Source organism: Cryphonectria parasitica (genome assembly GCF_011745365.1).
Source record: "Cryphonectria parasitica EP155 unplaced genomic scaffold M406scaffold_5, whole genome shotgun sequence".
Taxonomy (NCBI): Eukaryota; Fungi; Ascomycota; class Sordariomycetes; order Diaporthales; family Cryphonectriaceae; genus Cryphonectria; species Cryphonectria parasitica.
The window spans coordinates 2,266,886-2,288,588 of record NW_024468913.1 but is presented as its reverse complement, the minus strand read 5'-3'; the positions used below and the strand labels follow the sequence as shown (position 1 = coordinate 2,288,588).

The 21,703-nt window shown below is 53.9% G+C and overlaps 8 protein-coding genes across 8 annotated transcripts; 4 read left to right on the top strand and 4 right to left on the bottom strand.

Moving 5' to 3' along the window:
• Positions 1-197: 197 nt before the first annotated feature.
• Positions 198-2,968, bottom strand: M406DRAFT_291834 (Bromodomain-containing protein). The gene is made up of 6 exons (XM_040918994.1): positions 2,883-2,968; positions 2,240-2,691; positions 1,921-2,173; positions 1,592-1,853; positions 1,016-1,538; positions 198-962 (listed from the first exon to the last, which is right to left on the bottom strand). The coding sequence occupies exons 1-6, from the start codon at positions 2,960-2,962 to the stop codon at positions 538-540; spliced, it is 1,995 nt and encodes a 664-aa protein (XP_040775651.1). The 5' UTR covers positions 2,963-2,968; the 3' UTR covers positions 198-537.
• Positions 2,969-4,433: 1,465 nt separating this feature from the next.
• Positions 4,434-5,701, top strand: M406DRAFT_291831 (uncharacterized protein; the record flags this gene model as incomplete). The annotated part of the gene is made up of 4 exons (XM_040918993.1): positions 4,434-4,537; positions 4,616-4,760; positions 4,849-4,907; positions 4,971-5,701. 4 exons carry the CDS (start codon positions 4,434-4,436, stop codon positions 5,002-5,004), a joined length of 342 nt encoding a protein of 113 aa, XP_040775650.1. The 3' UTR covers positions 5,005-5,701.
• A 57-nt stretch (positions 5,702-5,758) lies between these two features.
• Positions 5,759-6,643, bottom strand: M406DRAFT_259609 (uncharacterized protein; the record flags this gene model as incomplete). The annotated part of the gene is made up of 4 exons (XM_040917307.1): positions 5,759-6,017; positions 6,173-6,239; positions 6,321-6,395; positions 6,478-6,643. The coding sequence occupies 4 exons, from the start codon at positions 6,641-6,643 to the stop codon at positions 5,759-5,761; spliced, it is 567 nt and encodes a 188-aa protein (XP_040775649.1).
• Positions 6,644-7,081: 438 nt separating this feature from the next.
• M406DRAFT_62207 (uncharacterized protein) lies at positions 7,082-8,452 on the bottom strand (the record flags this gene model as incomplete). Its single annotated transcript, XM_040924764.1, has 2 exons — positions 7,082-7,924; positions 7,973-8,452. 2 exons carry the CDS (start codon positions 8,450-8,452, stop codon positions 7,082-7,084), a joined length of 1,323 nt encoding a protein of 440 aa, XP_040775648.1.
• A 1,726-nt stretch (positions 8,453-10,178) lies between these two features.
• M406DRAFT_340237 (ankyrin) lies at positions 10,179-14,410 on the top strand (the record flags this gene model as incomplete). The annotated part of the gene is made up of 7 exons (XM_040921537.1): positions 10,179-10,273; positions 10,332-10,689; positions 10,813-10,920; positions 11,003-11,150; positions 11,590-12,552; positions 12,629-14,282; positions 14,353-14,410. The coding sequence occupies 7 exons, from the start codon at positions 10,179-10,181 to the stop codon at positions 14,408-14,410; spliced, it is 3,384 nt and encodes a 1,127-aa protein (XP_040775647.1).
• A 337-nt stretch (positions 14,411-14,747) lies between these two features.
• M406DRAFT_346654 (endoplasmic oxidoreductin) lies at positions 14,748-17,187 on the top strand (the record flags this gene model as incomplete). The annotated part of the gene is made up of 3 exons (XM_040922213.1): positions 14,748-15,331; positions 15,447-16,996; positions 17,076-17,187. Exons 1-3 carry the CDS (start codon positions 15,233-15,235, stop codon positions 17,185-17,187), a joined length of 1,761 nt encoding a protein of 586 aa, XP_040775646.1. The 5' UTR covers positions 14,748-15,232.
• Positions 17,188-17,483: 296 nt separating this feature from the next.
• On the bottom strand, positions 17,484-18,386 carry M406DRAFT_27966 (uncharacterized protein; the record flags this gene model as incomplete). Its single annotated transcript, XM_040918390.1, has 2 exons — positions 17,484-17,858; positions 17,928-18,386. Coding segments are annotated over 2 exons (834 nt in total), but the record flags the coding sequence as incomplete, so codon positions are not given.
• A 1,981-nt stretch (positions 18,387-20,367) lies between these two features.
• On the top strand, positions 20,368-21,695 carry M406DRAFT_356623 (uncharacterized protein). Its single transcript, XM_040923493.1, has 2 exons — positions 20,368-21,032; positions 21,109-21,695. The coding sequence occupies exons 1-2, from the start codon at positions 20,607-20,609 to the stop codon at positions 21,412-21,414; spliced, it is 732 nt and encodes a 243-aa protein (XP_040775644.1). The 5' UTR covers positions 20,368-20,606; the 3' UTR covers positions 21,415-21,695.
• The last annotated feature ends 8 nt before the right edge of the window (positions 21,696-21,703 follow it).

Here is a 21,703-nt window from a genome sequence, read left to right as displayed (position 1 = left end):
AACAGAGACTTTCGCCCTCGCAACAGCCAAACTCGTGATTCACATGGCGTGGGTAGAGATTTCAATGACACTGCTTCGCTGATATTGGTCTGCCCGGCGATTGAGTTCTCCGTTGGGGCGCCGTCTCACGATGGAACATATTGGACTGTGTACACCAGTGAGGCCGCATGGCCAACACTATCTGCCATATAGCTATTCTCCTGCGCTTACCAAGAAAGTAAGATTTTTTCTTCTTTGCAGTGTAATGTCCAATACCGTCAAGTCCACATCCGAGAATCCTGTACCTGGAACTCCAGCCATTAAGCACCGTGAACAAAGTACCCACCCCTCCGTGGGTTCATCGTTATCACGGCCAACCCCACCAACCGTTCCGATACATTATCAAATGGCATGAAGTGACTAGCCAGAATGACCTCTGGAGGGTTTTTCCAACAAAAAAGTCGTCTTGAGCTCACCTCACTCTCCACGAAGCTCGAAATAATGCGTCACGAAGTTACGATAACGGGTGCATTCCCCCTTAGACCGAATGTCGCAGTTCTACTGCGTTGTCACGTTCGCCAAGATCGTGATTTTCTCCATCACAGCATCCGAGCCGTTCGGCAGAGTCTGACCCTTGGGCAGAGCTGCGATCATATACACCGTAACAGTGTTGACTCCCGCATGCAGGTTTGCATTGTACACCGCTTCTCCATGCTGAGGCGGGTCCCGGGGATTGGGGACTCCACGCGCGAGTACCTGGCCGTTGACCAGAATGTACATCTTATAGGCCCGCTGCTGCTCCTCGAGTGCTGGCGAGATACGGGGCAAGAGCTGTAGCTTCCACTGCGTTGGGCCCAGGGTGACTGTGAGAGACTGCTGGAGAAGCTTGGGGTGGGGAGGAATATTAAAGGAGAAGCGCCTCTCGTCATCTTCATCCAGCGGCGTACGGATGCAGAAGTTGGTCAGGATGGCATCTCTAACGTCTGCGACAAAGTCAGCAAAAAATCATGGTAAATTGTGATGAGCGTCGACTTACTTGTGCCCGGGCCGCGGTATTTCATTTCGTACAGTGGCCTGGGAGGGTGTTGCACTACGGGTGGTGCATGGCCATTTGGCATGCCCGCATGTTGGGGCTGGCTTTGACCGTTGACTGGTGTCATGACAGGTCGGAAGGCGCTTGAGCTGTAGCCGTTGCTGACCTGAGGAGGAATGGCAGGAGATTGGCGAGCTGAGTCCTCACGCTTTACAGCCGCGGTCGGTGTTGGAGGTGCACCAGCAGCTGGACCAGGAGTGGGCAAGGAGGTGGCGGTGGGAGGTGGTATTGCGATGCCACCATTCACAGCTGGCTGCGCCACCGCGGTGTCACCAGATGGGCCCGCTTGTGATGCTGGTGAGCCCTGAGAGTCCTCTCTGCCGCCGCCAACATGTATTGTAATGCGCTTTGGCCTTCCGGGACCGGTGGTCGGAGTCTGGGTGGAAGGTGCGCGTAGTTTGATCTTCGGCTGAGGAGGTTCCTCTACACATGCCTTCGCTTCGTTTAATTGCTCGTAGAACGCATCCTGGTAGATGTTAGAGAGGACAGGTCCTGAGGTCCAAGGGGATCGTGGCTTACCTTGAGCTCCTTCGCCAATTCCGAAATCTCGCTGCCCTCTTCATTGTAGTAGAAGGCATTGTTCCAGAGCAAACTAGCCCTTTCTTCCATGGCGGCCCAGCTCTTGAAATGACTTATTCCTGTGGCACCCCCTCGGCCCTGCATGCCTTTGACAGCGCGCCACAGCTTTTTTAGAGACATCGGGTCTTCAATGAGTTGGTAGTAGTCTTTCAAAGACTTGTCAGGTAGGTTGATGAAAGGCTCAAAGTATGGCCACTCGTCACTGTTGCCTTGTCAGTCAATCTTTCTTTGAGGCAGGGGTCGGTAGTGGGCCGACCAGTCACACATACTCCTCGTCTTGACGTCCCATCAAGGTATCGATTATCTTTTCTTGCGCCTCCTGGAAACTCAAGCCCTGATACGGTACCTGAGAGTACTGGTTATCTGCTTTCTCCTCGCCAGTCGAAGGCGTGTTCTCGGCCTCTTGAGAGCGCGCTCCCCGTCGCTTCAGCACGATCCGAGGACCAGCGGCCCGGCCTGTATCTGCTTCGGCGTCTTCAGTCTCGTCAGCAGCAGCATCATCATCCTCGTCGTTCTCGTCGGCTTCGGGTTCGGGTTCGGCATCCGCATCGTCATCGGCATCCGCGTCGGGCATATCCTCGTCCTCACTTTCGCCCTCAGCATCATCTCCAATTGCTTCCACTGTCGGGCGTTGGCGCCGTGGTGGGCGCTCCGGCATCCCGGCAGCAGCCACGTCAGTCGGCATATCTTCCGCGGCGAGTTCAGCGTCGACGTCGTAGTCGGAGGGTATGGGTATCGGCGTTGCGGCGTAGTTGGGGATTTTCTTGTAGGCCGGGTTGAACTTAACCATCCAGTTACTCGTCGCCTTTCTGATCCGCTCTGCGTCATCGAAAGTAGTGGAGTTCTTGGGATAGTATTCTTTCGCATTCGTGACCATGCGCTTCAGCCAACACTCCAGCTCCGACAAGTTCTCAAACTCTTCTCGGTGTAGTTTGCGCTCGATGACCCGGAAGGAGATGGGCATGGAGATCTTGCTGTAGTAGTCCTCGTTGCCCTCCCTTGGTAGTAGGTGTTCGAAATAGCCGGCAACGACACGCCCACTGTTCAAGAAACAAAGCCGTGGTTAGCAAAAAAGGGATGGCCCGCGGAGGGGGGTTCAAATGCGGAGGTGGAAGACAATGTGGTTTAGGAATCGAGTCATGACGACGCAAGCGGATGGAGCGCACTGTCAAGAGCGGCACTTGGGCCCCGTGTCCATGGCGTACTACGGGAAGATGAGAGGATAACATACTGCTTGTCAGATGTTCGTCGTATTGCATCGAGGAAGTGCAGGCCGTGTGCAGAGGTCGATTCGGGGCTTTCACCCTTCATCAGGTCGGGGAAGTCCTGTTTCGAAGGTCATGTCGGTCAGCCTCCAAGCTGCAGCAGTGCTCGGCTTCGAATTTTAGCCGGTCCCGTTTGTTTATGGACCTTAAGTTCGTTTTGTGACGAGGCCAGTCATGATCGGCGGGAATGCAGGACGAGGACGGGCGGGACGCAGATGACATCGGCGCAGTTTCGAAGCTGTGCTATGCCCTGCCTAGACTCGACAGAGGGAGTAATGGAGCTCGCGCTGGGGACGCGCTGGGCGAGCTTGCATTGGGTGCTTCCGGAGTCATGCCTGCAATCATACTGCATCTTTTCTCCCGCCCATGCGCGCCGCGCCAACTCAGCTCGAACCTGAACTTGACAACAACCGGTGGCTCCACCGTCCCCGGGAGACAAGCTGAAATTGTTGCAGCAGCGCGAAAACACAACGGGCACAACTTACCGACGGCAGCTTTCTCCTCTTTGCAGGAGGATTGTCACCATCTACGACGGGCCCCCCTCCCCTCGAGGAGGAGCTGGCCTTGCGCTTGTGATCCATGGTCGGTAGACAGGCAGGCTGTCGAGATCTGCGCAGTGATCCGGCTGGCCAGCTGTCAAATTGCACGGGCCGCAGGTTTAGAAACAGGTGAAGCCTCGTGTTTGTGGTCCTGACCTGACGGTGGTGCGAATAATGCGACGCGACTTTTGGACTTTGCGGTTGGGGAGCCGAATCGCGGGAATACTGCAGTGAGCAGTGGTGGGTGGAGGTGCAGCAGTGACGGCCTAGCAGGGTGCTGTCACTGGTTTGCAGTGAGATCGATTCGTTGCCCAGGGGTCACCAAGTTCGGGCTTGGCCCAGCAGCCTTGCGCCCACCTGCTCTGCACTATTGTAGTGTAATCGAGTTGTCGGATCGCATCAATTGACAAGAGAACTGGGCTTGACCTTCTCAATAATAGTTGGCTATAACTTGATATCTGAAGAAGCGCCCGAGACATCCACACAATGTAGAAAGTCATAGATCAGCTGGTTTACTCAGTTCGAAGAGCCTGGTGAAGGTTCAATTGCATACAAATCACCCCCGCCGAACCATCCCCGCCGCCCCCAAAGGAAGATTAAAAAAAAAACCCGCCTGTAGAGAAAAGGGCTAGTCTTAACCCCACCTCTTCTGCTCGACAGTAGAGGTCACTGCAAGTTCCGTCCCCCTGCCTGTGCTCAACCCAACTTTATTTGTTGTCGTAAACAATTCTCGACCCAAGCCTGCCCTCGTCATCACACCGACGTCCACCACCACCAACCACAGGCCTTTACTTTCTTTTTCTGATATTTCGTCAGCCTTGACCCTGGCCCTTTGGTTCTACGCCACAGAAGAAAATTAATTGTCTCTTTGTTTAAACAGGACACACAGGACTCCTGTTCCGTTTCAGACAGACGCGAGCGCATTTGCAGAGCAACAAACCAGACTGCCGACTCATAATGTCTTCGCCAGGCTACGAGATGGGTATCGACACGTCGCGTCGCAACGCGAAGCCTCGCGCCCTGACCGATAGCGAGCGCGCCCGTCTCGAGGAGTTTCTCGATGCCATTCACTACTCTTCTCGGTATGTCGCGTGGTAGATTACTCGATCCCCCGATGCGCCTACACCCCGCACTCGTTACTCACATATCCTCTTGCGCAGTTACTCCGACAACGAGTTCGAATACCGACACGTCCAGTTGCCCAAAGCCATGCTCAAGGTCATACCCAAGGAATACTTCGACTCGTCCAAAGGCACTCTGAAACTGCTATGGGAGGACGAGTGGCGGTCAATGGGCATCACCCAGGTACGAACGCGTCCAACGCGATATAATCACCTAGAATAGTGGGGCACGCGCCGAGAACATTGGACGGGTTGCTAATGATCACTGTCAGAGTCTTGGTTGGGAGCACTACGAAGTTCATGAACCTGAACCGCACATTCTGCTTTTCAAGTACGTACCGCCCGACTCCTTTGTTCCCGTCTTATGCACAAGACAAGCTCACCAAGATTCCAGGCGTCCACTCAACTACCAACCCCCTGCCCAATGAACAGCAGCATGCATCTAGCGGGCTGCGATTCTGACACCATTTGTATATCTTTCGTGTTTTCCTGCATTCTACGACTGCATAGCGACGGCCTCGTCAGGGTCCCATGCCCTGATGAACTCACAATTCACATCAACATCAACCCACCATCTTTGGTCAACGACATCAGCAGCAATCGTTTAAGGCAGCCACCATTGGCGTAAACTCTGACCTTTCTGTCTTGCGATTATCGACTCGACCGCGGATTGGAGTGATTGGACTGATAGAGGGCGGAAATCAAGGTTTTCTGGGATGGAGAGACAGGAGTCTCTACTGGGCGGTGCACTATATTCGGGTCTGCTCTTCTTGAGGTTTCTGGTGTAGGTCTGTCCAACATCTTTCGACACAAGTACTACTGGATCTGGACGGCAATCCTGATCAAGTCGGCGGACCAAGAATGGCGAAAATTGGCGCAAGCGGTTGGCCGACGCTCCGGAATGTATTTCATATGGATTACACGGGGTAGGTTCTATGCCACGGGACCTTGGCTACCTGCCAGGGGTCAAATTAAATGGGAATATCAGGTAAATTGCTGGGCTTGCTGGGAATGGCGTTTTGCGTAGATGGCATTCCGTAACTCCATATCAACTCTTGACTTTCCCCACCACATTACTGTGAGCCACAGAGACACTTCAACCGTCAATTCATCAGTACATACTACAACACGTTCAAACCGCTTCGAACCACGTCCTGCTAATGAAGCGCTGCACGATAGCACCTAGTTGTCAGGCGCAGGAGCAGCCTCCGGATCGTCAGCTAGCAGCGCCTCCACTTCAGCGCCTCTCTTGCGCCTCTCGTCAAGCGAGATCTCCTTGTCCGGCTCTGTGGACCACCCGAGGCTTAGCTCGGGATATTGGAGGGGAATATCACCGTCGCTCGGCAGGCTGTCCAGGAAAAGAGGCCAAGGGGTGCCCATCCAGCCGTGGCGGAACTCGTGGTCGCGGCGTTGGTCTGCTGTCAGAGGGTGTACCAGAACACTGGATGCAAGATCAGATGACAGAACTCTCATCTCTAAGTGTTACCAACGGCGACTGTTCTTTGCTCCAGCTTGTGAATGAAAACTTGAGAGCCACCATGGACTCCTGTAGCAACATTTGTTGGGCCCAGCTCTAGGTAAATGACAAAAACGTACCTGAGATTACCCCTGTTGGACGCTAGATAGAAAAAGACGTCGCTGAACGATGAGTCCGGCACCCAAACTGTATTTATGCTTTTTTAGCCACCAGTTCGAAAGGTCATACAAAGTGTTTTTACAGTCCGGTTGAGTTCTGATCACTTACTCTCATAGCTTCCTGCTGGGTGTGGTCCTCTTGGATACTCATTGACCGTCTGTAGCGGGACGGCAACAAATGCACCTGAGAGAAATGATCAGCCAACTAGGCTATCCTCATTAAGGGCCATCCATTCTTTTTGCGAGACTCGTATGTCAAGACTGACCATCACGGCGAAGCCTCAAGACAGCATCACGAATAGCCAAGGCTGCGGCCTTCTCCGTGGGCGACTGAAGCAGGAAGTAAATGTGGAAGTGCCACTCGCGGTTCCGACTCTCGACAACAGTCTTCAAGTCGCTCTGCGGGGCTGGGAAGGCGGGACGGGTGATCATAGTCATTGCACAACCAAAACCCAAGAGTCTTCAAAACGGACTTGTGGATTGCTTCTGTTTACGAAAGGCGAGGCGAAAAGCACGGTAGTGATCAAGTGCTAACTATCCCCAGGGTCGTGTCGCGGGGGCGGTGGGTGGGCTGAGCAATTGTGCTCCGACGAGCACGCCATGCCTGGTATCCGGCTAGAACCCGGCAGAGAGCCGATGCAGACCGAAAAGGCAAGAGGAGTAGAGTATGGACCTGCATAGATGGGTATTTAATACGTAGACCACTTTGTCCCTCCGACCTGTGCTGCATTGTCCAGAAGCGTCTCACTTGATGAGAATCAGCACTCAAAGGGACCACCTGCCTCCCACCAATACGTCAAAGAGCCTGCCGAGCGTCTTGTTGTTGTGAGCCAGAGAGCACCAAGTTCACAGGATTATGTGCCATCGATATTAACTCCATCTAGCGGCCAACCCCTCTGTCTCCTTTGCCTTTTTATTGACGTTATCCATCTCAAAACCAGCAATGGTTTTGTACGTTGCACCAATGCTCTCGAGCTCATCCTTGGGAATCACATCATAGACATTTTTGAATCCATCTGGGGCCCTCTCTTCCGCAAGTTGTAAGACGTGATCCGGGCCGTTTGCCCGATTTGCCATCACAATCTTGGCCGTCGGCGGAAGCCTCGTCTTCTCATACTTTGTCAGAGCCGCAGGCAGATCCTCGAGACTCTCAGAGATGCAGAGTGCCAGCGTCTCGGCATCGATGATGGCCTGAGTGGCGCCGTTGGAGCCAATTGGGTACATGGCATGCGCCGCATCACCAAGCAGCGTCATGCGGCCAAAAGTCCACCTGTCTACTGGGTCACGATCGCACATGGGGAACTCGAACACCTTTTCGGTAGGCTCGATCAGGTCCTCCATCATCTTCAGGCCACCACAGGTCCATCCTGCAAACGGTCCCTGGAACACGCTCTTCTCAACGGGCCTCGTCCAGTCTGTGGGAGGCGGCGTCAGGTCAGGGTCGCCCTCCTTTCGGACCCGAAGCTCAGCGATCCAGTTCACGAGCGACTTGTCCCCAGGGCGCCTGCCTATTGGGTAGGCAATGAACTTTTGGTCCGCGTGGCCCGCCCAGATCATCGACGCTCCCGTTAGATACTCGTCTCGCACCGTACACCCGCGCCACAAGATCCGCCCTGAGAAGCGTGGCGGCCCCTCGTTCGCGTACAGCACCTTCCGCGCCGTGCTATTGATGCCATCCGCAGCGATGAGCACGGCGCCCGTCATGCTTGGGCACTCCAGTCTTGCCTCCTCCTCCTCCTCCTCCTCCGCCTCAGCCCTCACTGCGCCATTCGTCCGCCCGCTGCTGCGCCTGACAAAGTGCGCTGTGATCGAGTCTCCTCCATCCTCCTTCTGCTCCCAGGTACTCAGCGCGTGACCGACGTGCACCCTTTCCGCGCCCAGCCGCTCCTTGACCACGTCCAGAAGAAGCATCTGGAATTCCCCGCGGTGAATGCTGAACTGCGGGACCGCGTAGCCGGCATATTCTCCGCGCGGCTCGCTCACGATGCTGTCGCCGTGCCGGTTGTAGTAGTTGAGTTCCTGGGTCGCCACGCCCGTCTTCTCCAGCGCCGGGAGCAGTCCTAGGTTCCGCAAGATGAGGACTGCCGAGGGTTGGACGTTGATACCAACACCCAGGGTCGTGAGGGTCGAGGAGGCTTCGAAGATGTGGATGTCTGTGTGGCCTGCGGCGTGTAGAGCCAGGGCAGTGCTCAGTCCGCCGATGCCGGCTCCGGCAATGAGTATGCGCGGCTGGGAAGGCATCGTGGACGCAAACAGGTAACAGTGTGAGAGGTGTATGGACGCCAGGAGCAAAAGAGGGAAGTTGTGGATGGAAGAACGACAGCCAACATTCACGCCTGAGGGTTTCTTAGAAAATTTCTTGCTAAACGAAGGGAGACTGGTGACGTTGGAGTGGACCGCGACCGTCTTGGTGGTGGAGCTTCCCTTATATGCAACAAAAATCCGGAGAAGGCGTCGGTATTACTTTTGAGACGAGAGCTCTATGGCAAAAGAGCGCGTGTTTCCTTGGCTACGCCTCAACTAGTCAATGTCGAACGGTGGATCATGACTTGACTAGACGGTGGACCTGAGCCTCGGCCCGTTCTGATCGAGCTACAAGTTATGCAGAACGGGCGTGCTCTAATCTCTTAATTGTGCACGGGATGCATTTATTTATCCTTGGCATTGAGGCTGGTTTGGCTGCATTTTTGTCATTGCTTCGTGATGATGATGAACATGGTGACACGAAATCGTCCGCGAGTTACTGCGCTATAGCTCGAGATTGATGACGCTCACGCTCTCGGCGATGTCTAGACCATCATTTGTTATTCGAATGAATAGACTCTTTAAAGATTTCGATATTGGAGCAAGTTTCGCCAGAGAACTTATGGCCTTGTTGGACAAGCTTGTCCGCTCAATATTTACGATTTTGGAAGGAGGAAGAAAAAACCACGAAACCCCCCCCCCTCCAACACCCTCTGTTACATACTACTGGTGATACATAGAATTAAGCACATGAATAATACAATAGACCATGGTTGAGGTGTAACATGGCTAAGAAAGGAAGAAAAAGAAAGAGAAAAGGGAGAACTGCGCGAAGTAATAGCAACCTAGACACCCTCGAGGTGGCCAACCACTAAGATTCCATGCCCCTATCATCAATTGTAAGACTCGCCAACAAGAAAGTATACAATTTGCAAACACTAGATAGAGTCCTGTTAATGTCTCCATCACCTAAAAATATGGGAAGATGGGTGGCCATAATCATCCCCACACTTTCCTACCAAGGATGAAGGTATTCAAGTTCTCCTAAGCAGCTGTGGAAAGAGCAAAATCTTCATCCAGACACTGGCTGTACCTCAAATCTCTCAGCTTCACAGCAACATGTCAATGCACATTTTGTGTTGCACACTATTTAACTTGTCATTCATACATATCAACTCATGTTTGTTTCTTTCGAAGACATGACTATTGTAGCAGCTCCAAGCTACTCGGGGAGTTTGAATATTTCCCATAAGGGATTCTTGTTCGATATAGTCACCTGCAAAACTCAATTTGAAGAGACGAGAAAGCCCCTTGGTTGAGAACATTGGAATCGACCGTAGTTCAACCCCGTCCTACTTGTCTAGCAGCCATTTAAATATTTCTTGTTGGCAACATGTTTCTAAAAGGCAAGCCATGCCATATTTATGCATTTGTTTTCTTGGCAGCTTATGCCTATTTAGACCATCAGCGTCCCGAACTGCCAAGAGTCAGCCGCACACATGCATGAGGCTCAGCTGAGGCTTCGCCGATAAAAGCAGTGTAATACTTAAGGGTTATCACAGCAGCCTGTAAGCGCGCATGATCTCTCCCCTCCTCATGACCTAAGCTACTCGGCCTGACCGCCCCCCCCCCCCCAAAAAAAAAAAAAAACCAGAAACCAAAAATCCGCTTGAGCCAGGCATCTCTTACGGTTGTCGGCCAACATCCTTAAAGTCGACAAAGAATGAGTCAGTATGAGAACTCGCCCAAGAATGGCGAGAAGCATGGGTTGTTTCGGCTGCATCCAAAGCGTTATCGCCCTGATAGCTGCAGCGTCGAGTGAGTTGGCTGACCTCGAGCGTTCACAAAGGCTCTGAGTTGACCAGGTACTTAACAGCATTGTTGCGATACACGGGCTGGGTGGATCCGCGTTCGACACATGGACGGACCATAAGAGCGAACATCATCACCTGTGGCTTAGAGATTCCCTTCCGTCCTACATCCCCGAGGCTCGCGTCATGACCTATGGCTATGATTCCTCCTATGTGTTCAGCAACTCTTTGATGGGCATCAATGATTTCGCAAAGGACCTCTTGACACGCCTGTGCATCGAACGTCGTGATGCGCTCGAGACCTCCAGACCCTTATTTTTCGTCTGCCACAGCCTCGGGGGAATTGTTTTCAAACAGGCCATTGTCCTTTCGTCGCTAGAAGCCAAGGACTACCCGGGGATCTTGGACAGTATCTCTGGAGTCGTCTTCATGGGTACTCCCCACCGGGGTTCCAGAAGTGCTACACAAGCTAAGCATCTGGCCAACATCATCAACGCCGTGACTTTGGGCTTGGGTGTAAGAAAGTCGCTTCTCAAGACACTAGAGATATCATCTCAAGAACTCGAAGAAATCTCCAGGGACGCAAAGGAACTTTTGAAAAAGATTAATATCGTCTCTTTCTATGAACAGAAACCGCTCACAGGATTTTCATTGGTGAGTCCATTACAGACAAGATGCGGGACTTGGGTCGCGTGTGGCAGATTCAATGCTCACACTTTTGGTTCATATAATACAGATTGTCGATCCTCCTTCAGCCATTCTCGGGCTCCCAAACGAGCGGAGTATTCCCATCAATGCTGATCACAGGGATATCGCCAAGGTCTCGCCTCGTCATACGCAAAGATACAAGCCGGTGTGGGCCACCATTCAACAATTAATAGAAGGTCAGCCGACAGTACCTGATCACTAGTACAAGATTTCATACTGACTGAGAGACAGCATCACGACTTGGTCCTGCCTCGGGTGGCCAGGCCCTTCTTGACAAATTATTCTGCGTCGATTATAAAGTGGCAGCACTTCGTCCACAACGCCCCCACCCCCAGACTTGCAATTGGATCTTTGAGCATTCCAAGTACCAATCATGGTCGAGGTCACCGAGATCATCAATGCTTCTTCTGACTGCACCAGCTGGATCTGGTAAGAGTGTTCTCACTCGACACGTGGCAGAAACCGTTCTGTCTGGTGGCAACAGTCTCGAGATCACTCAAGACTATCTTGTCGTCACCTTCTTCTGTTCCTCCTGGGATGAGGCATCGTATCCGCGAGACGCCGTGGCGCGATCAATTCTACATCAAATCATCCAGAAAAATCCTGCATCACAAGCAATCGTCAAGAACGTCCTCGAGCAGCGCTCGTTGCAGGGCCTGAAGATAAGCTTGGCAGCCGATCTATTATGGAAGGCAATGCGCGAAGTTCTGGCCATGGACACAATGAAGTACACCTTCATCATCATAGATGCGATCGAGGAGCTTGGTGACTCGACAGCTAACAACATACTCGAGATGCTGAATTATACCCTCCGCTACATCAACACCGTTACGCCAGCCCACCGAGTTCGGATTTTGGTGTCTAGCCGACCCAAACCCCGATCTTTTCCATGGCTCGTCGAGCTACGGATAGTGAAGTCTGACACGCGACCAGGAATCAAGAGGTTCCTGCAGGGCTCTCTTGAACAATTTGCTGCAGACAGACCCGAATTTGCGACAGTGACCAGTTCGAAAAAGCGCATAGAGATTGTCAACGAGCTATGTGAAAGAGCAGATGGCTCGTTCCTGATCGCCGCCATGGTTTGGGGAGACTTCAGGAATTCTCCAGAATGGGATGAAGACACCATCACGAGGAAGTTGAGAAAGTTCGGCTCTGCGCCACACAAGGTGTCTGACTTTTACGATATAATTTACCAGATCGACTCGTCAGTGCGTGATCAAGTCAGAGACATACTGGCTATCCTCGCAGCTGCAGCCCGTCCGCTCAGTACTGTTGAGATCGGAATAATTCTGGGGTTTTCCCAGACCGACACGCCGATTCGCAACGCTGATGACATTCCTATCGACCGGAGCGTGAGCGATCTCATAGAGAAACACATTCCTGAACTGATAGCTCGACTTGATGACGATACAGTGACATTTGTCCATCTGTCGTTCAAAGAGTACCTTCTGGAGTCGTGGGCAAAGGAAAAAGCCAGCCATATGACCAGAGCTGGACGGATGATCACTCGTGCCTGCTTGAAATATCTCAAGCTGCAGGATATGCTGCATGATGCCTTTGACGGAGCATCTCGTGAAGGCAAGTTTCAAATTGAACATAGCAGGCAGAAGTTTTGCATCTAGACGACAGAAGTATGGCTAACACGAGCGCATAGACTTGACAAGCCGATACCCTTTCCTATCATACGCTGGTGATTTTCACAAGCGTCATATTCTATCGCTTCCATACACAGATTATCTGTGGCTTGTATATGCAGACGCTGGCGGGCCGGGAAGCCTCTACACCCTGCCCGAGTTCTCGAAGCGGTGGGCTTTTTGGGAGACGCCTCTGCAGGTTGTCATATCAGAGGTTGCTATGCCACACCGAGAGACGCTACTGCGGGAGTTCGTCCAACACGGGTACGACATCAACGAAACGTGGCTGAGAAGCGATCGCCAAGGCGGTGCACTCCATTCTTGCTGCCGGATCCTGTATCAAGACGCTCCACAATTTCGCGGTAACGGCGATGTGAAGAGGACAGTGCTGCTCCTGTTGGCTCTGGGAGCGGATCCGAATCTGCCTCGTGAAGCACCTCGTTCCAACATTGCTTCAGTCATCCTCGAGGGTAACTGGGATGTCTACCATGCTTTGTTGCGCAACAAGCTGTTCGACCCGAACGCACCGGACGAGCGAGGCCGAGCTACGATACACCATCTTGTATCGCATGCTCCGTCGGACATGATTCCGGAATTAGTCGAGGGGGGCACAATAGAGATCAATGCGCAGGACAAGAGCGGGTCCACGGCACTCCATCTGGCTGTCACATACCAGATGCTGGACACAGTCAGAACCCTTCTGCGGATACCAGGCACCCGTCTGGATCTGACTGACGTGCAAGGCCGGACTCCCCTAGCCCTGGCGGCGTACTGGGACCATAAACAAGTCGCCTATGCTCTCATCGAGCGGTCTGATGCCATGCCGGTACCTGACAGAGAAAACTTGGGTCCATTGGTGTTGGCGGCCAAACATGGCGACATGGAACTGTGCCGCAAGCTATTGGAGACTTCCCAATACCAGAATATCAAGTTCCAGGTGGACCACTCTGGCAAGGGAGTCCTACACCACCTGGCGGCCAATAACTGGACCGACCTTCTCGAGCGCTGTCTCCGACGAGGAGATGCCAACGTCAACCACATTGATCACCATGGAGAAAGCGCGCTGCACATCGCCGCTACGCTGGGAAACACAGCCAGCTGCGAGGTGTTGGTGAGGCACGGGGCGAGCATGAAGCTGCAGGATCGCCTGGGCAGGACTGCACCGCAAGCTGCCGCCGACGCCGGGTTCAAGGACACCCTGATGACCTTGCTGAGGAGCCGGCGGGCGGATCCGAACCAGAAAGACTTCGAGGGCCGTAACCTCGTACACTGGGCGGCGACGATCGACTGTGTGGAGATTGTCGAGTTCCTGGCAGGGCTGCCTGGGGTCGACATCGCACGCAAGGACAATCATGGGAAGATGCCCATCGATATAGCCTTCATCTGCAAGTGTCCTACCGTCGGGAAGTTCCTGTCAGATGAGATGCGGAAGCGCACGTCGACGTCCCTATATTTTGACATCTACGACTGGAAGACCATGTACAACAGCCCCATTGTCGAGTACTCACAAGACGAAGAGCGCGAGTTCGTCTTTGCTGGGACTCTTGAGGAGCGGGAATTCCGACGTCAGGCAGCCTCTGAGGAAGCGTGGTTTGCGCTTCAAAAAGTATATCCGCCAGAGCTATGGGCTCTCGTGAAATTAGCAGATAAGGAAGTCGAAGAGAAGCGAGAACCGTAAAGGGCGGAAATAACAAGAGGGCAATGTATTGTAGTCCACAGCAGGAGCCCTACTTAACCTTAATAGATTCAGAATCGAGGTATTGGCGAACATGCACCAAAGCGCTGCAGAACTTACTAAGTGAAATAGGTAGTGGGTGTGGTAGGGTACTGAAGCACTTGCCGTGCTACTATGGTACGGTACTGCGTACTGTGGCTATGGTAATGCTACTAGTGCCGGGGACATGACATCTGCACCTACCATGGGGGGTAAGTACGTACCACTGTACCTAGGATGTCGATCGTTCCAGGCGGCGCCAAGGCACTTCGGCGTCGCCCGTCAGGGTGCCTTTTACTTGATGACAATCATTCGACTTTCTTCCATCTTCATCAGGACACCTGGCACTTCCTTTCGAGGCCTACACTTTGGCCTTTTCTCGCCCCATTGACGAATGATTTATGGAAGAAGACGAAAACAAGAAAGGAAAAGAGAAATCTTCTACGCCGTCTCTCACTCTCCGTCTTTTTCCTTGCATTGACGAGAACATTTTCACCCACCACCACTGCCAATCTTTGTACCGGCGGTTAAAAAAGACCACGCTCTCTTTATCAGCTTATCCACTTTATTCAACTACGCATTTGTGAGACAAGCGACGCAACTTTCGGGACTTAGCCTCCAACTACTTTTTCTTCGCCTTTGGACATTTGCCTCCTCTTAGACACAAGGAAGTACTGTACTCTCGGGCTTTCAATTTCCCCAAGGAAAACGACTTTTTTCTTCTTCCTGCGTCGTTCGGAGCAACCCCCCCGTTTTTAACTCACGGTCTGTTGGCCGCCAGACATGAGACCCGAGTAGGGTTTCAGAAGAGCCTCCTAGGGAACGATACTCGAAACATTTGTCAGAGCCAGCTGCACAGAGCCAACTTTGTCTCTTGACCTGGCGGCACGTGTACAATAATCCGCACATCATGAAGTCCGCGGCCAACCTCTTCTACCTGTCCCTCTTTGCTCTCTGGTCACCGCAAGCCCGGTGCCAGAACCAAGATGGCCAGGATGACTCTTGCGCAGTATGCTTCTATTCTCTCGTTTCTTCTCCTGCAGGCCTGCTGGCTGTTCACAGCGGCCTCGCCGTCTCTCTCTTACCGACTTGTCATCTCTAACACTTCGCAAAACTACTACCAGATTTCTCCAAAGGCCATAGTATCCGACGCCTGCGCCTCCTATTCCACCCTCGAGGACCTGAACCGCAAGGTCAAACCCGCCGTTGAGGACCTGACGCTGTCGACCGACTTCTTCTCCCACTACAGGCTCAACCTCTTCAACAAGAGATGTCCCTTCTGGAACGACGAGAATGGCATGTGCGGCAACATCGCCTGTGCCGTGCAGACGCTAGATAACGAGGAAGACATCCCCGAGGTTTGGCGGGCGAGCGAGCTGGGCAAACTGGAGGGTCCTACGGTGAAACACCCGGGACGAGACGTACAGAAGAAGCGGCCTGAGCGGCCGTTACAAGGAAAGCTGGGCGAGGACGTGGGCGAGAGCTGCGTCTTCGAGTATGACGACGAGTGCGACGACCGGGACTACTGCGTGCCTGACGACGAGTCTTCCACCGCAAAAGGCGACTACGTCTCTCTGCTCCAGAACCCCGAGCGGTTCACCGGATACGCGGGCGAGGGCGCGCAGCAGGTCTGGAACGCCATCTACCGGGAGAACTGCTTCCAGAAGAGCTCATTCCCACACTATGCTGCGCTAGGCCAGACCCCACCGGACCAGGGCGCCGCGGCTCTCGACTTCAAGCAGGTCATCGAGGCCGCCGGTCGCCAGCAGATGTTGGAGCAGTCGCGCGAACAGAGCCCCAACACGCCCTTTGTGGCTCACACAGGCCTCGAGGCCGAGGACGAGTGTATCGAGAAGCGTGTGTTCTACAGGGTGGTTTCTGGCATGCACACCAGCATCAGCACGCACCTGTGCTACGACTGGATGAACCAGACGACCGGCCAGTGGCAGCCAAACCTGCCCTGTTACATGCACAGGCTGCACACGCACCCGGAGCGCATCAGCAACCTGTACTTCAACTATGCCCTGCTGACCCGCGCCATCGCCAAGCTTGGCCCACACCTGCAGGACTACACATTCTGCACGGGTGACCAGGACCAGGACGCTGCGACCAAGGCCAAGGTGCTGGCCGTCACACAGAACGCGGCCAGCGTACCGCAGATCTTTGACGAGGGCCCGATGTTCAAGAACGGCGAGGGCCCTTCGCTGAAGGAGGACTTCAAGAACCGTTTCCGCAACGTCAGCCGGCTCATGGACTGCGTGGGGTGCGACAAGTGCCGGCTGTGGGGCAAGCTGCAGACGGCGGGCTACGGCACGGCGCTGAAGGTGCTGTTCGAGTTTGATAACGACAGCAACGAGATCCCCGTCCTGAAGCGGACGGAGCTGGTCGCGCTGTTCAACACGTACGCGCGGCTGAGCACGTCGCTGGACAATATCCAGCGGTTCAGGGAGATGGCGGCCGAGAAGGAGAGACAGGAGGAGCAGCTTCTGAAGAAGGGCGAGTCCATCAACAAGCTGTCAGATCGAGCGCGCAAGCCACATCATGTCATCCCGGACGAGAAGCCCTCGAGCAGGCCGGAGCCCAGCCTCAAGGAGATATGGGATGAGGAATTGCACAATGTCATAGTAGCCTTCAAGGCGGTGTGGAGGAGCTGGATTGAAATGCCCGGACTGATGTGAGTATTCCACCACCTCTCGAGAACCCGACCTTCTGCCGTCTTGAGACAGAACGCTGACACTCCAAAAACAATACAGATATACGATCGTCTCGCAGGAAATCAGCCGTCTGTGGAAGGGCTACATTGGTCTCCCCGTCAAACCGAGAGAGTGGAAACTCGTGTGGCGGAATCCTCGCGATGAGCTGTAGTCTAGTGATTTTGTTCTTCTGCATCGTTTTGGCGTTCATGGCTCAAGGCATACTGGATCGCGGCCAGGTTTTGTGGAGTTTGGTCTGGCCCCTCAGCAATACAGGCATAACATAGAAAACCAGAAGTTGAGAGTACATTTGTCATAAATGGGGACATGGCGAATACCAGTAAGGGCACATATTCTAACGGAGAGCGTGGTCCGATTCTGATCTCGAGGACGAAGCTGGCCTAGTTCACCTCATATCCCAAACAATCCCTTTCCGCTGGTGCTGCTCTTCCTCTCTGTTGCTGCCGGCAGCGCGATGTCTGTGACCACGTTCCCGATCTTGACCTTGACGCCGTTGACGGGTATCCTGATGGCCCTCATGATCCCCTCTTGGAACTCCTTCCGCGCAAACACGGCGGCTGTCTGCTCACGGATATCGGCCGTAGGCACGGCGAAGGACCACGCGATGGAGACGTGGAAGGCATCATCTACCGAGCCCGCCGCATCATCTTCTTCACCACCACCTACAGCCTGCACACCGCCTCCCTCCCTTGACGCTGCCGTGGTGCCGTCGTCATCATCGTTCCCGGACCGGGCATATAACCTTGGCTGCCCGTACGCCGCGACCAGGTCATTACACTTGCCCAGCAGCGTCGACAGCTGGTAATTCTTCTTCGTTCTCCTCTCGCTGTCGCCGCCACCACGACCACCACGCCGCTGTCCCGTCTCAGCCGATGTCGTTGCCGAACGGACTCTCAAGACAAGGAAGCTCCGTCCGCCCTCCGCGCTGCGGAACCACGCCAGGCCATCGGGAACAAGCACAAAGGCCCGTACCCCGCTCGCCGCTATGTCGCGCTCCAGAGTAGCCAGAAATGGCTCCCTCTCGCTCGTGCGCAAGACAAAGGGTCGAGAGAGGCTTACGTGCAGGGGCAGCGGGGCGCCGAGGTCCGAGGTGAGGAAGGTGGTGAGCTCCAGGCCGGCGTTGTTGTTGTTGGTGGTGGTGGTGGTCAGGGCGTCTAGCAGGGAGGTGAGGGCAGCGTGGTGGATTGGATCGGGGTGCCACTCGGCGTAGAGGTGAGAGGGCCAGTTGCCGGGGACGTGTGGGATTACGCGCTTGCGGCCTTGGTGGAGGCTTGGGAGGTCGGCAGCGGCGGGGCGGACAGTGGTGGCGTAAAGGTTGTGGAAGGATGGTGGGAGGGGAGGGAGAGGGGATGAGGATGAGGAGGACAGGGAGAGGGAGGTGGTGTTCTCATCTTTGGTGATCGAGTGCTTAACACCTGCTCTTGTTCGTGATGGATTTGTGTCTTTCGTTGTTGTTGTTGCTGCTGTTATGCTGGCGATGGTGTTGCTGGGCGTCGTTGGGCCTGGTGAAGTCTTCCTCTTCTTTGTAGGTGGGCGATGATGCACATCGTCGTGGTTTGTGGGTTCCGAGTCATTGCTGCTGCAGGAGGAGGAGGAAGACGATGCATAGCAATCGACCAGGCCCATCTTGTCCACAGTTCATCCCATCTGTGGCTGCATATCCGAACCGTTGATGCAAGCGACGAGGAATCTAGTATCCCGTAGTCGCATGCAGGAGGACTGGCGGGCTGATCCCAAGGTCCTGTCATGGAAATGATTCCAAGAGGTTGGGATGAAAGTAAGGTAGGGTTCCTCATAGAGCTCTGGAGCACTTGGCGAACAGGGGGCTGTGAACGTTGTACTATGGGCCCTCGTGGCCTGGTCTGGTAAGGAGGACCTGGAGCTGCATAGGGCGAAGTAGTGCCTAGTACGTACCACAGTACCGCCACGATACTAGGGTCTGGCCCATCTCGTTCCTGTCCAGTCTAAAGAGTTCAACGTGTTCAGGTTTTTGCGCGCACAAGGCGATAATAACACTCTGCACACACTTCATGGTAATAATAAAGACACGGAATTGTCTACTACCTAATGACGTCCTAGCCTAGTAATACGCAGTGCAGATCACTGGACCCTGAAGAAGGTGTTGGGGTTGCTGATCCCACAGGCCCGGGTCAGTTCCTGGCGGAATGACGTCGGGCCTTTCCTACTGAGTCTGACAAGACACCAAAGAGACAAGGCACAGATATAGGCCTAGGCCCAGGCCCAGCCATCCCGACGGGTTCAACGGCAGGAAGCGGGCTGGCTTAGTACGCTTTCTGCGAGTGTCCGACGATACCTTTCAAATTTTTTGGAAATTGGTTCTGGGGCTCTCCGTCATTGGTCCCACCAAGATCTTCAATATTGTACAGTTCTGAGGTGTACACAGCATATGTTGATGCCCGAGTGGATTCAGCCTCGTCAAGGTCAGATAGGCATTTATCTCTAGCATTCGGTGCTCCAGGAGGTGGTTTTTGTGCTGGTCCACCGCCATGGAGAATGAGTCGGACCAGAAGACTGGAGAGAATGCGGTGGACACGGGACAGAGTGCTAGTGTGTATTTTTTTTAGTTGTCCTCATGATACCATAGCACTACAGAAGAATTCTGCGTTCATCCTTTGTCGAGTCGAGGTTCTGTACAGCCTCAGTGAACGAACAGGGATAGCATGCTTCCTCTTTCCGGTTTCGTATCTCGCCTGCGTTCCTTGACGACGTAGAACATCATTTCTCAAAGGTTCCTAGGCCCACCCCGCGTCCATCTACAAAGTATTTCTCTCTTATCCTGTCAGCCGTTCTCTGTGGCGCACTGAAGGACGCGTAGGCACGTGGTGTCCAAGACGTAATGTTGGAACCAGGGGATTCCTATCTGTAGGGATGGCTCAGGCTCGAGTCGGGCGCTAGGAAGAGGCTTTGTAGTATGGCCTGGCAGCGCGGGAGACCACGGCTGAGTCGGATGTTAGGAGCGAGGCACATATAGTACTACTACTAGCGTGCACCGCCTTGTTATGGAATAGTGCCATGCTACCGTAGTACCATGGTACCTGGGTATGCCCACAGCACAAACGATTTGTTGCGTCACCGGAATTGGCCCATCCAGACCTGCCAGACAGGACTTGGACCACTTACGCCATACCACCACCGTCGATGCCACCACCACCATTGTGCTAGACAAATTACCTTTATATCCCGCCCCTCCAGACGGTTTGCCGCCCAGGTGACGATGCTGTTCCCTTTCTTTCTCGCTATCTTTACAACGTCGACCTCGTTTCTGCTCTGCAGGTAGTGTCTTACAAATTAGCAACACCAAATCAACCTTCTCGATTTACGTGACGAGTCAAACACACTCAGTTACTGTGACAAAAACTCAAGCATCACCGCTTTCGACATCATACGACAGACTTATTTCGTTTTGCCTGACTGAGCCTTTTTGTGTCACCTCGCGACCTTTTGGTGCTCGACTACCTTTACGCATCATCAAACCAGAAGGCTCATCCTCTGACAGCTACAACATATCTCAACCTACATTTCACATCTCTTTTTGAATAAAAAGACAACATGTCTGTCCTATCGGCTCCACCACCCTACGAGAACTCGGTCCGCCGCAGCAAATCAGTCGGCCACCCGCGCCGCCCTAAGCAAAAGATTTTCATCCCAGACACCATCGACAGGTTGGACGACACATCCTTCGGCGGCCACTACCACCACGGCGGGCCCTATGACGCCACAAGGCCGTCCTTTAACAGGAACCGGAAGCTCTCCCCGCTTGCCGCCACCAAGGAGGGCAACAAGGCCGCTTGGGAAGCCACTCCCCGTGAGCTGCAGCTGGATGCTATCCTCAAGGGCCGCCCACTCGACGGCGTCGGAATCGTCCCACCAGGCGAGAGAGCCTTGAACGGCCAGAAGATGGATTATGAGGAGGGCGAGGACCTCATGAGAGAGATGAACCCTGGCGGCGGCGCCTACAAGCGCTGGCCTGATCTGGTACGTGCTTGTCCCTTTTCTTTGGCATCTTCGAGACCGACGATGCACACATCATGATGCTAACTGTCTCTCACAGCAATACAACCCTAACGACCTCAAGGGCAAGGGCGAGCCCGGGTTCACTATTGACAACGAGCGCAAGAGGCTCGAGGCTGCCGATGTTGGACGGTCGAGATCGACCCGCGACAGGGAGAGGCGCGGCGACTACGAGATGGTGCCACAGCGCCCGATGCGAGACGGCAAAAACCCCGCGCTGGTGCGTCAGAGGAGCTCGAGCGCGAGCGCCGTCATCGCCAGCAGCAGCAGCACGTCGCGGCCCAGAAGTGGAAGCAACTTGGCCGAGGGGCTGAAGAGGCGCCTGGGCAGCCTGAGGCGGAAGTAATTATTTTTCTTTTGTCAGAGAAGGAGGAAAGATTTGCCCACGATGATTTGATCTTACTTTATGCGTGTTGGAATATGGTGAAAGGAGGTCCAGCAAAGCTCCTGTGTATTAATTATCAATGGTACGGGGGGCTTGGGCACGGCGTCTTAAGTTCACGGTCTGCGCCCTGGGAAAACCTAGGACAGGCTGATGACTGGGTGGTGTTCATTTTGATATCTTTTTTCTTGACTAACCTTGATTATCTCGACTGAACAATCTGGAAATCTTCTATGTTTCTACTCACGTCATA